The sequence below is a fragment of the Barbatula barbatula genome, assembly GCF_947034865.1.
Source record: "Barbatula barbatula genome assembly, chromosome: 3".
NCBI classification, from domain to species: Eukaryota; Metazoa; Chordata; class Actinopteri; order Cypriniformes; family Nemacheilidae; genus Barbatula; species Barbatula barbatula.
This window is the reverse complement of record NC_136764.1, coordinates 3,000,201-3,016,722: the sequence shown is the minus strand read 5'-3', so window position 1 is coordinate 3,016,722 and position 16,522 is coordinate 3,000,201. Positions and strand designations below refer to the sequence as shown.

General features: G+C 36.8%; 1 protein-coding gene across 1 annotated transcript in view; it reads left to right on the top strand.

The window, feature by feature from the left end:
* Positions 1 to 5,121: 5,121 nt before the first annotated feature.
* The window catches only part of LOC306892479 (NLR family CARD domain-containing protein 3-like), a gene marked incomplete at its 3' end in the record, with an annotated part of 12,849 nt that continues 1,448 nt past the window's right edge, over positions 5,122 to 16,522 (top strand). Inside the window, exons 1-12 of the mRNA XM_079453607.1 lie at positions 5,122 to 5,345; positions 6,397 to 6,427; positions 6,772 to 6,882; positions 7,061 to 7,112; positions 7,944 to 8,148; positions 8,400 to 10,167; positions 10,461 to 10,634; positions 11,376 to 11,549; positions 12,471 to 12,644; positions 13,041 to 13,214; positions 15,738 to 15,911; positions 16,369 to 16,522. Of these exons, the coding sequence (XP_079309733.1) occupies positions 5,258 to 5,345; positions 6,397 to 6,427; positions 6,772 to 6,882; positions 7,061 to 7,112; positions 7,944 to 8,148; positions 8,400 to 10,167; positions 10,461 to 10,634; positions 11,376 to 11,549; positions 12,471 to 12,644; positions 13,041 to 13,214; positions 15,738 to 15,911; positions 16,369 to 16,522 (3,279 nt within the window). The 5' untranslated portion in view covers positions 5,122 to 5,257. The remainder of the gene's footprint in view (positions 5,346 to 6,396; positions 6,428 to 6,771; positions 6,883 to 7,060; positions 7,113 to 7,943; positions 8,149 to 8,399; positions 10,168 to 10,460; positions 10,635 to 11,375; positions 11,550 to 12,470; positions 12,645 to 13,040; positions 13,215 to 15,737; positions 15,912 to 16,368) is intronic.

Sequence of the window (16,522 nt, the reverse complement as noted above, 5' to 3'; positions counted from 1 at the left end):
AAGACATAAATAAAATATCCAACACACGGAACGGTTCTGCACGATGGTGGAAAAGCGGTCAATGTTTGGGGGAGAGCAGGTCTACCAGTAAACATGGTTAAGATAATACAATACAATCTACCTGACAGCTCTAGAGCGCGGTGTGACTGTGGAAAGTAAAAACACAACACATAAAGTTTAGTCTTTTAGTTTAATAAGTGCAGTTTATTTTTCAAATTATGAAGCGTTAGTACCTGGTGATGTCACAGCCACTGGAAGAGTCATCCTTGGAGTACCTCTATATATGGAAAGACGTGAATTCTGTGAATACTTGTCATAACATACTGTTACAATATTATGGCCACACATATGATCATAGACAATAATCTGTGTTTACCCATTAATCTGAAACCTCCCAGGAGATGTCTGTGTGGGGCAAAACACATTAACATTAAAGAATGAGTCAAGAGCGAATACAACTAATGTAAACTGATATTTCTCACCCTCCTTTGAGAGAGAGGTTTCTTGAGCCCTTCATTCTCTCTTTTCAGCTCAGACACTTGCCTTTAATAAAACACAAATAGATACAAATTTAAAGTTTTGAAGTATGACGGAAATATTTCAGATATTCAACAACAAAAGAGCACCTGTAGAGCTGATCATTGACATCTTTAAGCCTTCGCTCCAGCTCTGCAGACTTGCTTCTATAGAAAGCTATGACACGTTCCTTCTGCCTTTTCTGAAAAACGGCAACCTGAAACACGTCTGAACTTTCAATAGGTAGAATTGTGTTTGGGCTTCATGTCAGTGTGGCATTTGATAATTTCATGTCAAGTAAAAAGAAAATAGAGATGTTATTCAATATCATGTTGATTATAAATGAATCGTAATAAAGTACATTTAATAAGTAAGGGATAATGTACAGGCAGCCGGTTGTTATCGCAGAAGTAAGCCCTGACAGTATGATCAGGTATCAGGTAGGAACAGCCGGCTGCTTGTACATTATCCCACTTATTACACGGCTACTTGCCCCATGAGAAACATGATGAAATATTTGATAAGCTAATTTTACCGAATGCAGACCTTCCACGTTTACTGTAAGAAACGACATTCAAATGTCACAAACAAGCGTTTGGTTTAATCATTTGTGAATATAATGTATGTTATTATAAAACGGTCAGTTCTGGTCCTTCATTATGATTGGTTGAGCCGAGTTCCAAGCCGTAATAAAATACCCGAATTGTAACGGCAGACCCTAAATTTCAGTGTAATTACTTCATTTTATGAAACATATGCTATGAAAATGGAATAAGCCCCACGAAGCAGTGCGTTACAGTGCATTTTATAACAACTAAGGGGGCTTTATATATATATATATATATATTCATATTTAATTTGTCAAAAAAAACCTAGCAAAATGATTGGCTGCATCCGGGTGACCGTGTGTTATTAGTTTTGAGAGGTTGTTATATGGGAATAACAGACCTGCAAATGTCACGAATGGCCAATCAGAACCAAGCGTTCCAACGAGTCGTGTAATAAGTGTCTGATAAAACGACTGATACCTGTGCGATATGATCCAGTCGAGTCTGCAGGAGTTTCACTGGATCTGTGAAATACATCTTTTCCTGCGGTTTCATCTTCACAATAATGAAAGGAATATGCAGGAAACAAAAGAGACGAGAAAAGCTGATAAATAAACAAAACCTTCACTTGGGCTTTCGACTGTTTTGACAATTTGCAACGATTGTCCCCTGATAGCAAACTACACCTGACAGACGTCTGCATTCACATCTGGAAGACATTGTGTGCTCATCTGCAATACGTCTGATGTTAGATGTCACACAGACGTCTGTAATATATTTATCATTGAGAATGGATGTTAAACTGATATCAAGCAGATGTTTTTACACAGCAGATGTTTTCCAGATCTTTAGCAGATGTACCTGTGCTAGCAGGATCCTTTCCACACCAGGTGAACTCTGTCCATACAGCACACATAAACTCAATGAACTCTCAATAATATCATATATGGCAGTGGCTTTATCTATAGAATGAGGGTCGTTGTCAATGAATGTGTTGTTGGTTCATTGTCTGCATTTAGCATCACAACTGGGGCTGATCATTGTTCTGCTGTAGACGCAGTTTCTGGGTTTAGTTTGACTCACCTGGTCAGATATTGTCAGGTAGTTACAGTCGGCCTGACACACTCTGCACTGACCACTAAACTCTGGAAGACAAAATGTTTGTTACCCGACTAAAAAAGGTCTTAAATAAAAGTGAAAATCACATTTAACTGTTATTATACCAAAGTAAATCCCGCACTCACTTGTATTCATGCAGTCCTGACAGAATATATGACCACAGCTGGACACTACAAATGGTTTCCCTCTTCTCAGAAAACACTTATTACAGTGAAACCAATCCATGTCTCTGCAGGACCAACAAAACTAATTCTCATATTTACCTCAGAAATGATTTCTTATATAATCGTCGTGTAAAGGTGAATGTCGCGTGTTAACACGTAAGAATGTTTAACTTGGTGTTTGTCTAAAGGGTTTAGCTGCAGTTCACAGAGTAACAGACCGAAACTGAAGCGAAACAAGTCCTGACAGAACCGGCTCGACTCGAGTGACGTGTCGTTGAGTAAAGTCTCCAGTAGAGGTCGCCAACGCCTCACGATGCTATTGCTGTTTCGATTGCATACACTCCGTCAGTCAACACACAAGTGATCCAACCGGATAATTCATGGAGGTCATCCCAACTGTGCCTGCATAACCCTGACCTTTGAAACAAAAAGGTTAACTGATAGATCTGTGTAAATATGATTTTGTAAATATTTTTTTTACTGTGTTGAAGTTTTAGCTAAAAAGAATCTTGTTTTTCAACAATTCAAGTTATGTAGGGAAATAATTCTGGCATCTTTGTTTACTTATATTCAATTAAGTTTTTTACAATTTGTTGCTAGTGATAGATCCAACTGTGGAATATGACTTGCCGATCTTATAAATTTGAGTCCGGTTTCACTAGATCTCTCTCCTTCAGGAACTTATTAAATGCAGGAATATCAACTCCGTTGTGAGTCGATACCTAAACATAGCTACCAGGGAGATAAAGAGCTGAAGGGAAGAACAGCAGGCAGGAGAAGAAGTGACTTTAAATAAACTGAAAAATAATTAATTGAATCATTAATCATTGTGCTGTAATGCTCAGTCTAGGATTGTCAAACTTAGTCTGACTAGAAACAGATTCAATAGGTGTTGTTAACCATGCCAGATAACAGTATCAAAATACTGTCTCCTGATGTTATTATGAACCTTGAGATGGAGACCATTGGAGACTCATATCAAGACAACACAACTCCTAACGAGGTAAAACAATATTGAAAATAAGGACGAAATGAAACAAATAATATGAATAAAAGTGAACCATAAAAGAAATGTATGAATACATGTGATAAATGAATAATGTAACGAATGAGATAAATGAAATAGAATAATTAAATGAAAGTTTCTATCCAGATCTATCACTCAACTGAAGTTTGCTATGAAAGGTAATAAATACAGTAACATTTGAGGGCAGTGATGTATGTGACTAATAAATTGTAAATGAAGTAACAATCCCTGTCTAATAAATATTCCTGCAATGAGTCTTAGTGCACACTTCTTGTTTTTCTTTAGTGTGATGTGGCTGGTTTCAGACTACTGGACTTGACCCACATGTGATTGTCTTCTTAATCAATTAGTTATGAATCCATCCAAAATGATATTTCTTATACATTAGATTCCCATCTACCCTGTGTACATTTTAAATGATGAAACGGGATGAGACAAGCTAATAGGTTCATTTTGTTTATTTTTTATATCACACACGCAAGGACAACGCAGTTTCCACGTTTAAACGATTGAGATAAATTCACAGGTCAGGCAATCTAATGTGTATCAAGGATTGCTTAAGTAAGATCTGACGTAGAGCTTTCATGAACGAAAATGTGCGGCGCTTCGATATCAACAGAGATGAAGCTTTCATCTAGCTCCTCCTCTCTGGATGTGAACTGTAGCTCCTCCTCTCTGGATGTGAACTATAGCTCCTCCTCTCTGGATGTGAACTGTAGCTCCTCCTCTCTGGATCTGTAGCTCCTCCTCCTCCATTTGCTCTGCAGCGAGCACCACTTGTGTAACGTGTGAAAGTGAAACTGTTACAGCAAATGACATTTCACAGTGAGAAGAATCGCCATTTTTATTAAGAAAGAAAATACTGTGAGTATCACATTTATTCAGTAGATTCAATCGCCTGTTTTACTTCATTTACATCGCGTTTATTGTTGTGTGTTGTTTTTTGTATTGAACTATTGCTCCTGTGTGACATATCGCTCATTGCTCCCTGAATTCTTCATAAGTCGCTTTGGATAAAATCATCTGAAAAATGACTAAATGTAAATGTTATTCTTGTCATTTGGAAGCGTTTATAAACAGTAATATGTGACTTGTTTGCCGATTCTCTTGTGAAAATACTCGATATAATGTCTAAGTGAAAGTGAAAGTGGAAGATTCATTCCTGCACCATTTTCTGGCAACAGTATGTCACTAAGTGCTGCTGAGGGGCTACAAACACAACACAACAACACACAGCACAACACACAGCACAACACACAGCACAACACACAGCACAACACACAGCACAACACACAACACAACAACACACAGCACAACTCAACACAACTCACAACTCAACACAACTCACAACACGCAACCATGGAGAAGCTAAGTGGGAGCGCTAATCTGAGAAGGATATCAGGAACGCAGATAGGCAATTTATTTACGCTAGTTATCGTTAGCATGAGCAACTAGTCTGCTAAGGCACATTCCGTCAACGAGGACAGCTCAGCTAGCCAGAACATTTCTTCACTGCCGGCTCGAAGAAGAATACAATTATTCCTTGTGGTGGCTCCATGAAATTTTGTTTGTTTATTGTTGTTGCGGAAAACATCAGATTTCTAAATGTTTATATTGCGCTATAACCTGATTGTCCTGTTGAGTTCTGAGGTGATTTCTGTTTAAAATGAGCTGAGGACCAAAACTTGATTCTAGGAGATTCAATGGATTTTTGTTTGTGTCTTGTCTGTGGACTTCCTCTGTGATGGCTCTATCAATGCATTTGTGTTTGGAGTTGGTGTTGTTAAATCAATATTGGAGGCTTTGAAAGTCGTTGCTTATTTATTTTTATTTTTTATTCTAACGCAGTTTGACAGACGGTAGTCTGGGCTATTTATTTGGAAATGGACCCGAAAAGAAAGCAGAAGTCAAGATCAGAGGAAAGAAAGCAGGAGCAGAAACTGCGAGATGAAGCCTGTGAATCACATGCAGGTAAGTTCATGTTTAATCAACTTAAATTGGGGAAATGTGCATGATGTGCTGCTACTGATCGTAATGCGTCTCGAACTTGCTGAAGTTCATGTTAGTAAACTGTTGCTTTAACTTTAATTTCTGTGCAGCTTGCAATCTGAATTGATATTTTACTGTTAAACATTACCTTTGCATTTAACAAATAACTGACGCCAGCTAGCTGTTACTTTCTTTACTATCTTTCTTTAGATATTGAGCTGTAGTTTATGGTTTATTTTGACATGACGGTGGTTAATACTTTCTCAGTAACAGTAAACATTAGCAGTCAGTGCAGTGCAGCACATGGTAGGAGAACAATTCCTGTTCAATATTTCTGAGTTCTGATACAAAAGCCTTTAAGTGCCATCTGACATTTTGCTCTATAATAAACAATTTTATCAATCTTGTATATTTAAGTTCAGTCATTTCACTTAAATGACAATTAATAGGTTATTTTCATTGCCAGTTGAGTGAAAATGCTGAACTTAAATATACGAACTTGATAAAAATGATCATTCTAGAAGAAAATTCAGATGGCTCTTCATATATATAAAAAATATAAAATGTCATTATGATTGATATGGCTATCAACGGCCCTGAGGGCGGATGGCCACGAATCTCTTTAGGTTTCTATAATAAAGTCATCCAGTCCGCTATTTAAACTCTGTATTACTCCAGTAACTTAACAGAGGAAGACGTTTAGTTAAAATAGAGGTAAATTAAATCGGTCATTATTACAGTTCCTACATTTGCTATGTTATGGTTTCAAAATATAAAGAACACTTAGAAAATAGTAATATAGTCGCCATAAATGTGGAAAACCTCTCATTGGGGACCAAGCCCATAGTATTGGGTTAAGCCCCCAATGTCTCCCACGTCTGGCTCCGCCCCTTCAGTCCATGTTAGAAATGTAAAGCACAATAGGGCAGTTCAACAATAATATGAGACACTTCACTGTTTAAAAGATGAAATGTGCAGCTTAGCTGAGGATGACTGGTTTAAAGAAGTGTCTAACACAGTGTTTTTATTGCAGGAACAATGAGTCTCTCCAGAGAGTTTAAAAGGTGAGATGAGTAAAGATTTTAATATACAAATTTGTCCTTTTTAACTGTAATTGCGAAACGTGTTACATATGTTTGGTTTGTCTGATAGCTGTCAGAGTTTAAACTTAAAACAACTTTAAACAAGATTTAGCTAAATTTATACATAAAATATATATTTCATGTAAGCAATATAGTTGTCCTTACAAATATGTTGAACTATAATAGTTTATCTTAGCAGAAATTACTTTTTACTTTATTTTCTGAATATTTGTTATTCATATATCCTATATTTATTCTAATATACTATACACATTTATCACATTACTGATACATTGCATAAACTCATTACATAAATGTTGTTTTAGTTTGACTGGTGGAGAATCTCCTAAACCCAGCTGTGTGTCCATGAAGAGTGAAGCATCAATGGGTGATCCACCTAACTTCAGTTCAGGAGACTGTGATGATCCAGATGTGAGGTGAGAACAGTCTGATGGTTTAGACGAGTAAATCACTTCATCAGTCTTTATTCTCTGATCTGAGTCTGTGCTGTTGATGTTACTGCAGATATTCACTGAACACTTTACTGACAGATACACACATTAATCCATGTGTTCACTGTATGAAACACATATTTCATTTATTGTTACATTACAGAAACACAACAAATGTCTCAATCAGAGGGAAGCACATGGAGTCTGTTTTCCAGGTGAGTGTGTGTGTGTGTCTGTGTGTGTGTGTGTGTCTGTCTGTGTGTGTGTCTGTGTGCGTGTTTGTCTGTGTGTGTTTGTGTGTGTGTGTTTGTCTGTGTGTGTTCGTGTGTGTGTGTGTTTGTCTGTCTGTGTGTGTTCGTGTGTGTGTGTTTGTCTGTGTGTAAAGTTGAGAACTGGATGCAAAGCAATTACTGTGTAACCGTTTATATATAAATATTTATTAGGGATTTACAGAATTCTCTTTTAAAGAATGTGTCTTTTTTAGTATTTGCTTTGATTAACAATCATTTATTTTACATTCAATATCATGTTTCATTTACAGTTTATTCAGAAATGTAGATGCTCTTCTTCAAATGAAGCTTTAAAATGATTTTAACCCAAAATATGTTTCTAAGGCCAAAATCAAATCTGTATGTTTAAGGGGCGTTTCATGAGATTCTTTTACTGTCAGTCGTACTGCAGCTTTACACAGATTACTGTTATTATTACTGATGATTCTGAAACATGTTTAGATGTTTAGTTTCAAACTGATTCATTGTAGTAAGAAGTCACGATCATATTGATTTGAAATAGATCTCAGTGTGTTATCAATGCTGATGTGTATTTGATGCTTTGAGAATCATTTGAAGGCAAAATATGAATTAAAGAAAATATGATTTTGTTTCTGTAGTTTTGATGTGTGTTTATAGTGTTTAAATGTGTTATAAGTTTCATGAAATGAGGTTCAAGCTATTTAGAATAAAACTGTGTTCACTAAAATGAGCATTAAAACCTTTTTCTGCCTTCATAAGAAAACTAAATCATGTGTGTTTGAACAATGTTTTCAGAAGCTTGAGCACAAACTCATCTCTCTGATGAAGAAAGAGCTGAAGATCTTCAAGAGTCTACTGAGTCCAGATTACCCATCATGCTCTGAGAGAGAAGAGGAGGATGATGAAGATCAGATCAGAGTCAGAGAGATGTTTCTGAAGATCACACTGAACGTCCTGAGGAAGATGAAGCAGACAGACCTCGCTGACAAACTACAGACCAGTAAGAGCTCTCAGTCATGTGACTATGACATCACTTTACCTTCAGACGAACAGACACAGTGTTTGTATTTACTGATGATTATTAGTGAAAATACATTTACAGTTAATAAATCAACACAATAGAACCATGAAGCTTTTTGTGTTCATCTAATGTCATGATCAGCAAAATCTTAAAACACTCTTAAGGTCAAATATATACATTTTTTCTAATCGTATACATGTATTTTTATTTATATTCTCTTTGTTTATCAGAATTGGCCCCTTTATACATGAAGAAACACAAATCCAGACTAAAAGAGAAATTCCAGAGAATGAATGAAGGAATCTCAAGTCAAGGAAGCTCAACACTTGTGAATGAGATCTACACAGAGCTGTACATCACAGAGGGAGGGAGTGAAGACATCAATAATGAACATGAGGTGAGACAGATTGAGACGGCATCCAGAAGATCAGAGACACAAGAAACACAAATCAAATGTAATGACATCTTTAAAGTCTCACCTGAACTAAACAAACCCATCAGAAGTGTGCTGACTAAAGGAGTCGCTGGAATTGGAAAAACAGTCTCTGTGCAGAAGTTCATTCTGGATTGGGCTGAAGAAAAAACAAATCAAGATCTTCACTTCATATTTCCACTTCCTTTCAGAGAACTGAATCTGATCAAACAGACAAATATCAGTCTGATGGATCTTCTTCATCAGTTCTTCACAGATACAACAGAACGGAGATTGACAGACTTTGATGATTATAAAGTTGTGTTTATCTTTGATGGTCTGGATGAGTGTCGTCTTCCTCTAGATTTCTCAAAGAATCCGAGTTTGTTTGATGTCAGAGAATCAGCGTCAGTGGATGTGCTGCTGACAAACCTCATCAAGGGGAATCTGCTTCCTTCTGCTCTGATCTGGATCACCTCTCGACCAGCAGCAGCCAATCAGATTCCTCCTGAGTGTGTTGATCTGATCACAGATGTACGAGGATTCAATGACCCTCAGAAGGACGAGTATTTCAGGAAGAGAATCAATGATGAGAGTCTGGCCAACAGAATCATCACACACATGAAATCATCCAGAAGTCTGTACATCATGTGTCACATCCCAGTCTTCTGCTGGATTTCAGCCACTGTTCTCCAGAGAATGTTGAGTGAAGCAGAGAGTCCAGCACAGATCCCCAAGACTCTCACTCACATGTTCACACACTTCCTGATGTTTCAGATCAAACTGAAGAGTCAGAAGTATGATGGGAAATGTGAGGTAGATCTTCAGCAGGCTAGAAAGAGTCTTGAGTCTCTGGGAAAACTGGCTTTTCAACAGCTGGAGAAAGGGAACCTGATCTTCTATGAGGAGGATCTGAGAGAGTGTGACATTGATGTCAGAGAAGCGTCAGTGTACTCAGGAGTTTGTACTCAGATCTTCAGAGAGGAGTTTGGACTGAACCTGGGGAAGGTGTTCAGCTTTGTGCATCTGAGCGTTCAGGAGTTTCTCGCTGCTTTATTCAAGTTTCTGTCATTTCTTCAGAAAACATCAGAAAACTTCAGCAGATTGAGATCAAACATGAGTGATTTACTGAAGAGTGAAGTGGACAAGGCCTTACAGAGTGAGAACGGACACCTGGATCTTTACCTCAGATTTCTTCTGGGTCTCTCACTGGAGTCCAGTCAGACAATCTTACGAGATCTGATGACACAGACAGGAAGAAGCTCTGACAGTAAACAGGAAATAGTCGAGTACATTAAGATGAAGATCAGAGAGAATCTCTCTCCAGAGAAATCCATCAATCTGTTTCACTGTCTGAATGAACTCAATGATCATTCTCTAGTGCAGGAAGTACAAACATATGTGAACAGAGGAGATGAGTTTAGTCTTACTGGAGTCCGTCTCTCTCCTGCTCAGTGGTCGGCTCTGGTGTTTGTGTTACTGAACTCAGAAGAGAAGCTGGATGAGTTTAATCTGAGTAAATATGATCGATCAGATGAATGTCTTCTGAGGCTTCTGCCAGTGATCAAAGCATCCAGAAGAGCTGAGTGAGTCATTTACCTGCAGTTTCACCTGAACATCTAACAGTCCACATTACTGTAGTTAATGTCCTACAGAGACACAATAAAACATGATGGAATTGTTCACTGCATCTATAGAGTGAGAGCTGCTCTCTTGTGGCTTTTTTTCTGATTTTCATTTATTTGTTTTTTATTTATAATGTCTGTCAGGGTTCAGTTCTTGCAGTGATTCTCTATCAGGTGCAGATGATTCTCATTGTTCAAACATTATCTCTTGATGTGTTTATATCTTCACTGTTATCTTGTTATTTCTCTTTCAGTCTGAGTCGGTGTAATCTGACAGAGGAAAGTTGTTCATCACTGGCGTCAGTTCTCAGATCAAACTCCTCAAGTCTGACAGAACTGAACCTGAGTGACAATAATCTGAAGGATTCAGGAGTGAAGCTGCTCTCTGATGGACTGAAGAATACAAACTGTAAACTGAAGACATTACAGTAAGAAAATCCTTAAAGCAATAAAGTTAAACATGTGTATGTATTATGTAAATGAAGGTCTTCATAAGTTTATCAGAATCATCTTTATATGTAAGAGACTCAACAGTGACTGTCAGTCAATGACTCTCTGTTGATTCAGATTCATACAGAATTATCACCAAACTGAGATCATTTTAATAACTAACTTCAATATATTAAACTATTCATTATATTATTGTATAATGACAGTGATTTACAATCATATTTTATTGCTTGTATCATGTAAAAAGGGACATAATATGATACATTTGATGAATAATAATTGAATATATGAATGTAACAAGATTCAATAGAGGGAAGGAAGGAGGCGGCAACCGGCGAACATTTAACAACTTTAATTAAATCAAATAAACAATAAACACGGAAGTAGAGACCGGCAGCCACCTCACGATAGACTGCCGGCCATAAAACATAAACACAAACTTTACATGTCCTGGCCCGGTCCTCTCTCGTCAACAGTCCTGCCGCTCATCCTTTTAAACTCCTGATCTCCTCCGTAAGATATGCGGGACCGGTGCGCGCACAGCTGATTGCAACTATCATTCACGCCACCGGCCCCGCCTCACGGCTCTCGTCCCGCCTTCCTCCCCACAATGAAATAATAAAAATATATTAAAGTATAATTAACTATATTAAATAATTATGCTATTAATTATTGTCTAAATGTTATTGTCATTATTTCATATTTTCTTCTCTCTTCAGTCTGTCGTTCTGCAGTATTGGATCTGAAGGTTGTGTTGCTCTGACTTCAGCTCTGAGATCAAACCCCTCACATCTGACACAACTGGATCTGAGCAGAAATAATCCAGAAGATTCAGGAGTGAAGCTGCTCTCTGATCTACTGAAGGATCCACACTGTCAACTACAGACACTACAGTGAGTTACTGATCAAATTATAATTTGCTGTTTCACTCTTGTTCTTGTGTAAATTTGATGTAGTTGAGAGTGGCGGCGTTTCAACAAAACCTCGGTTATGGCAAAATTTCCTCCGGCCAAACAACAGCGATATTCCAAAGTAACGTCACCATAAATGATACCACATCATATCTAAACAAATCATTCACAATAATCCCAAAACACTGAATGAATGCATGAACATGCACAGAGACTTACAGATAACAAACACAAACCCTCATATCCATTAAAATGTGTTTTTTAAAGCTCTAACTCTGCAGCAAAAGTGCGACGCCAACAAATATCTACTAAAGCATCTGTCATTTATACTGTGTGTGACAATCGCTTCAAACACACAGACAGATGTTTCATAACAACCACAAACGACCACGTTCATCAGGTCCGAGTCTAAAATAAACACCAAACATTAAATGAAATGAACAGCAAACATTATTAAATATAAAACATGTCTCACCTTGTCACAGTGAAGTTTATTGTTATTAAGCAGCGGCGAGGTTGAAGCTAAATCTGTGACATCCAGATAATCCAAAAAGATTCACCTGAACATCTAACATACAAGAAATACACAGCAGTCTAAAATATGAAGATGATCTTTAATGAGCATCATTATACACACTTTGTTCGCTGTCTGCACTTGGGTTCTCTGTCCTTGTTCCCTCAACACGTTCCTGACACCTTGATGCTTCATACGATATCCTGAAACATAGAAATGAGATCAGAAGTGATCATTAAAGATCCATCTGTTAATGCTTTGACTGTTATTCATCTCTGTGGCAAGTGCAGCGTTATTCACATCAGAAAGATCCATCATGCAGTCAGAAAACAGTCATAAGTGTCTTACTAACATTGTGACTCACTGTTATCTTGTTATTTCTCTTTCAGTCTGAGTCTCTGTAATCTGACAGAGGAAAGTTGTTCATCACTGGCGTCAGTTCTCAGATCAAACTCCTCAAGTCTGACAGAACTGAACCTGAGTTACAATAATCTGAAGGATTCAGGAGTGAAGCTGCTCTCTGATGGACTGAAGAATACAAACTGTAAACTGAAGACACTAAAGTAAGAAAATCCTTAATACATACACATGTTTAACTTTATTGCTTTATGTAAATGAAGGTCTTCATAAGTTTATCAGAATCATCTTTATATGTAAGAGACTCAACAGTGACTGTCAGTAAATGACTCTCTGTTGATTCAGATTCATACAGAATTATCACCAAACTGAGATCTTAATAACTAACTTGAATATATTAAACAATTCATGATATTATTGTGATTTACAATCATTTAATTTATTACTTGTATCTTGTAAAAAGGGAAATTATTTGATTAATTGATCAATAATAATTGAATAATATATTAAATGAAGTATAATTAACTATATTATATAATTGTGCTATTAATTATTGTCTAAATGTTTTTGTCATTATTTCATTTATTTTCTTCTCTCTTCAGTCTGTGTTACTGCAGTATTGGATCTGAAGGTTGTGTTGCTCTGACTTCAGCTCTGAGATCAAACCCCTCACATCTGACACAACTGGATCTGAGCAGAAATAATCCAGAAGATTCAGGAGTGAAGCTGCTCTCTGATCTACTGAAGGATCCACACTGTCAACTACAGACACTACTGTGAGTTACTGATCAAATTATCATTTTGTTATAAACTCACTTTTTTTAATAATCTCAAGTGACTGTCGAGTATTTTTGTTGTTTATGTTTTGCTGTTTCACTCTTGTTCTTGTGTAAATTTGATGTAGTCGACAGTTGCGGTGTTTCAACAAAACATCGGTTATGTCAAAATTTCCTCCGGCCAAACAACAGCGATTCCAAAGTAACGTCACCATAAATGATACCACATCATATCTAAACAAATCCTTCACAAGAATCCAAAACACTGAATGAATGCACGAACATGCACAGAGACTTACAGATAACAAACACAAACCCTCATATCCATTAAAATGTGTTTTTAAAGCTCTAACTCTGCAGCAAAAGTGCGACTCCAACAAATATCTACTAAAGCATCTGTCATTTATACTGTGTGTGACAATCGCTTCAAACCCACAGACAGATGTTTCATAACAACCACAAACGACCACGTTCATCAGGTACGAGTCTAAAATAAACACCAAACATTAAATGAAATGAACAGCAAACATTATTAAATATAAAACATGTCTCACCTTGTCACAGTGAAGTTTATTGTTATTAAGCAGCGGCGAGGTTGAAGCTAAATCTGTGACATCCAGATAATCCAAAACAGATATTTAGTGCAATGAACTGCGACTGCGCAACACTGGCACATGGAGAACAGTTTTAATTATTCACAGTTAACGTGACAAATATTATTCATCTTGCAATATTTATACATCTGACTTGAGCAGATGAGATTGTTATGTGACTGTTAAAATAAAAAATAATTGCCAATTTATTGCCATTTGTCGACATTAAAGACCTCACTGCTACCCCTTACCTCACCATACACTTTTTATTAAACACCTGTAAGGAGTGTAAGAATTCTTCTATTTTAATGAGCATCATTATACACACTTTGTTTCACTGTTTTGTCTGAATGCTGTAGGGCAGGGGTCTTACATTCAAGTTCCTAGAGGTCCGGTCTTTATATTTTCTTCCAACAATAATCCAGACAATGTTTTCTGAAAATTAATAAATATTTAATAAATTAAGCCCCCTTGTGTGTATATATACAGTATGTATCTCTGTATTGTAGGTTCTGTGGCGAGGGGAATGTCATCTTAATAGAAGTCTGATAATTGATATCTGTTAATATAAAACTACTGACAACATTCAAACAACAAATGTAATGTAACTATTAAAATGCTCTCATCATAAACAGAAAACTGATTTACTTACTAAATAAGCCTTTTCATGCCCTTCATACCAGAACTACTTCTGTCTTTAAATCATTTCACTATTAGATCCTTGTTCATTACTAAATGTGACGCTGCTTGTGAAAAGCAAAAGTCTTTTTACTGTTTTCTACATAAAATCATCCTACAGAATATTCTGTGAAAATATAACAACAACATCTTCAATATTAACTGAATAATGTCATTTTAAAGATTGAAATCTCAGTGAAATTAATATTTGATGATTGTTATAATAAGTTAGATTTTGAGACTTTAGTTTGGGTTTTCACAGGGTAACAAATGTTTACATGCTGATCAATAATGCTAATGCTCAATATAGATAAAAAGGTTGTGGTTCATAAAATATCATAAATCTGGTGGAAAGGTTGGAGACTTTAAGCAAACAGTAAACAGACTGACAGATAGAAATCCTTTAAAGTTGCTGTATTTAGTTTATTGTTGTGAGTCTATTGACCTGCACTACTGTTGTTAACATGAACACGTGTCTGCTGCGCTTCATGCGGCGTGTCTTTGATGGAGAGAAGCAGCGCACGCGGATCAGAAAGGGTTGACCTCTGACCCCGCCGTCTGCACTTGGGTTCTCTGTCCTTGTTCCCTCAACACGTTCCAGACACCTTGATGCTTCATACGATATCCTGAAACATAGAAATGAGATCAGAAGTGATCATTAAAGATCCATCTGTTAATGCTTTGACTGTTATTCATCTCTGTGGCAAGTGCAGCGTTATTCACATCAGAAAGATCCATCATGCAGTCAGAAAACAGTCATAAGTGTCTTACTGTCACGTGGAGTCAGAGACGTACGGATCCAAATGCAGTATTTATTAGGAGAATGGTCAAACAGGCAGAGATCAACAACAGCGTATAGTATGTTAGGGAATATCCAAAATCATCAACGGTCACAAGCAGAGGTCGGGGCAGGCAGCAGAGAATCACAGTCGATATCAAAAGTCCAAGGTAATACACAGACGACTAAATATAGGGAACCGCTCGGAAATGTAGACTGGCTAAACAAGACTTTGCAGTGTGTGAATAAGTGAACATGGTATATATAGAGTGAGAGAGGTGACGAGGTGATGAGATACAGATGAATGTAATCAGTGATGATGAGTCCGGGAAGTGAATTCTGGGAAATGTAGTTTGTGAGTGAGTGATGGTCTGATGTGGAGTGCCCACTGGTGGTTCTCAATGGCACTCCAGATGGTGATTGTTACACTTACTAACATTGTGACTCACTGTTATCTTGTTATTTCTCTTTCAGTCTGAGTGTCTGTAATCTGAAAGAGAAAAGTTGTTCATCACTGGCGTCAGTTCTCAGATCAAACTCCTCAAGTCTGACAGAACTGAACCTGAGTCTCAATAAACTGAAGGATTCAGGAGTGAAGCTGCTCTCTGATGGACTGAAGAATACAAACTGTAAACTGAAGACATTAAAGTAAGAAAATCCTTAAAGCAATAAAGTTAAACATGTGTATGTATTATGTAAATGAAGGTCTTCATAAATTTATCAGAATCATCTTTATATGTAAGAGACTCAACAGTGACTGTCAGTCAATGACTCTCTGTTGATTCAGATTCATACAGAATTATCACCAAACTGAGATCATTTTAATAACTAACTTCAATATATTAAACTATTCATGATATTATTGTAAACTGACATCTTAATAACTTTATAACTTTAACTATTAATAACTTTAGATTTTAATAACCAACTTGAATATATTAAACTATTCATGATATTATTGTGATTTACAATCATTTAATTTATTACTTGTATCTTGTAAAAAGGGAAAAAAATTGATACATTTGATGAATAATAAATAATATATCCTTATGATTATTGTCTAAATGTTATTGTCATTATTTCATTTATTTTCTTCTCTCTTCAGTCTGTCTGGTTGCAGTATTGGATCTGAAGGTTTTGTTGCTCTGACTTCAGCTCTGAGATCAAACCCCTCACATCTGACACAACTGGATCTGAGCTGGAATAATCCAGAAGATTCAGGAGTGAAGCTGCTCTCTGATCTACTGAAGGATCCACAC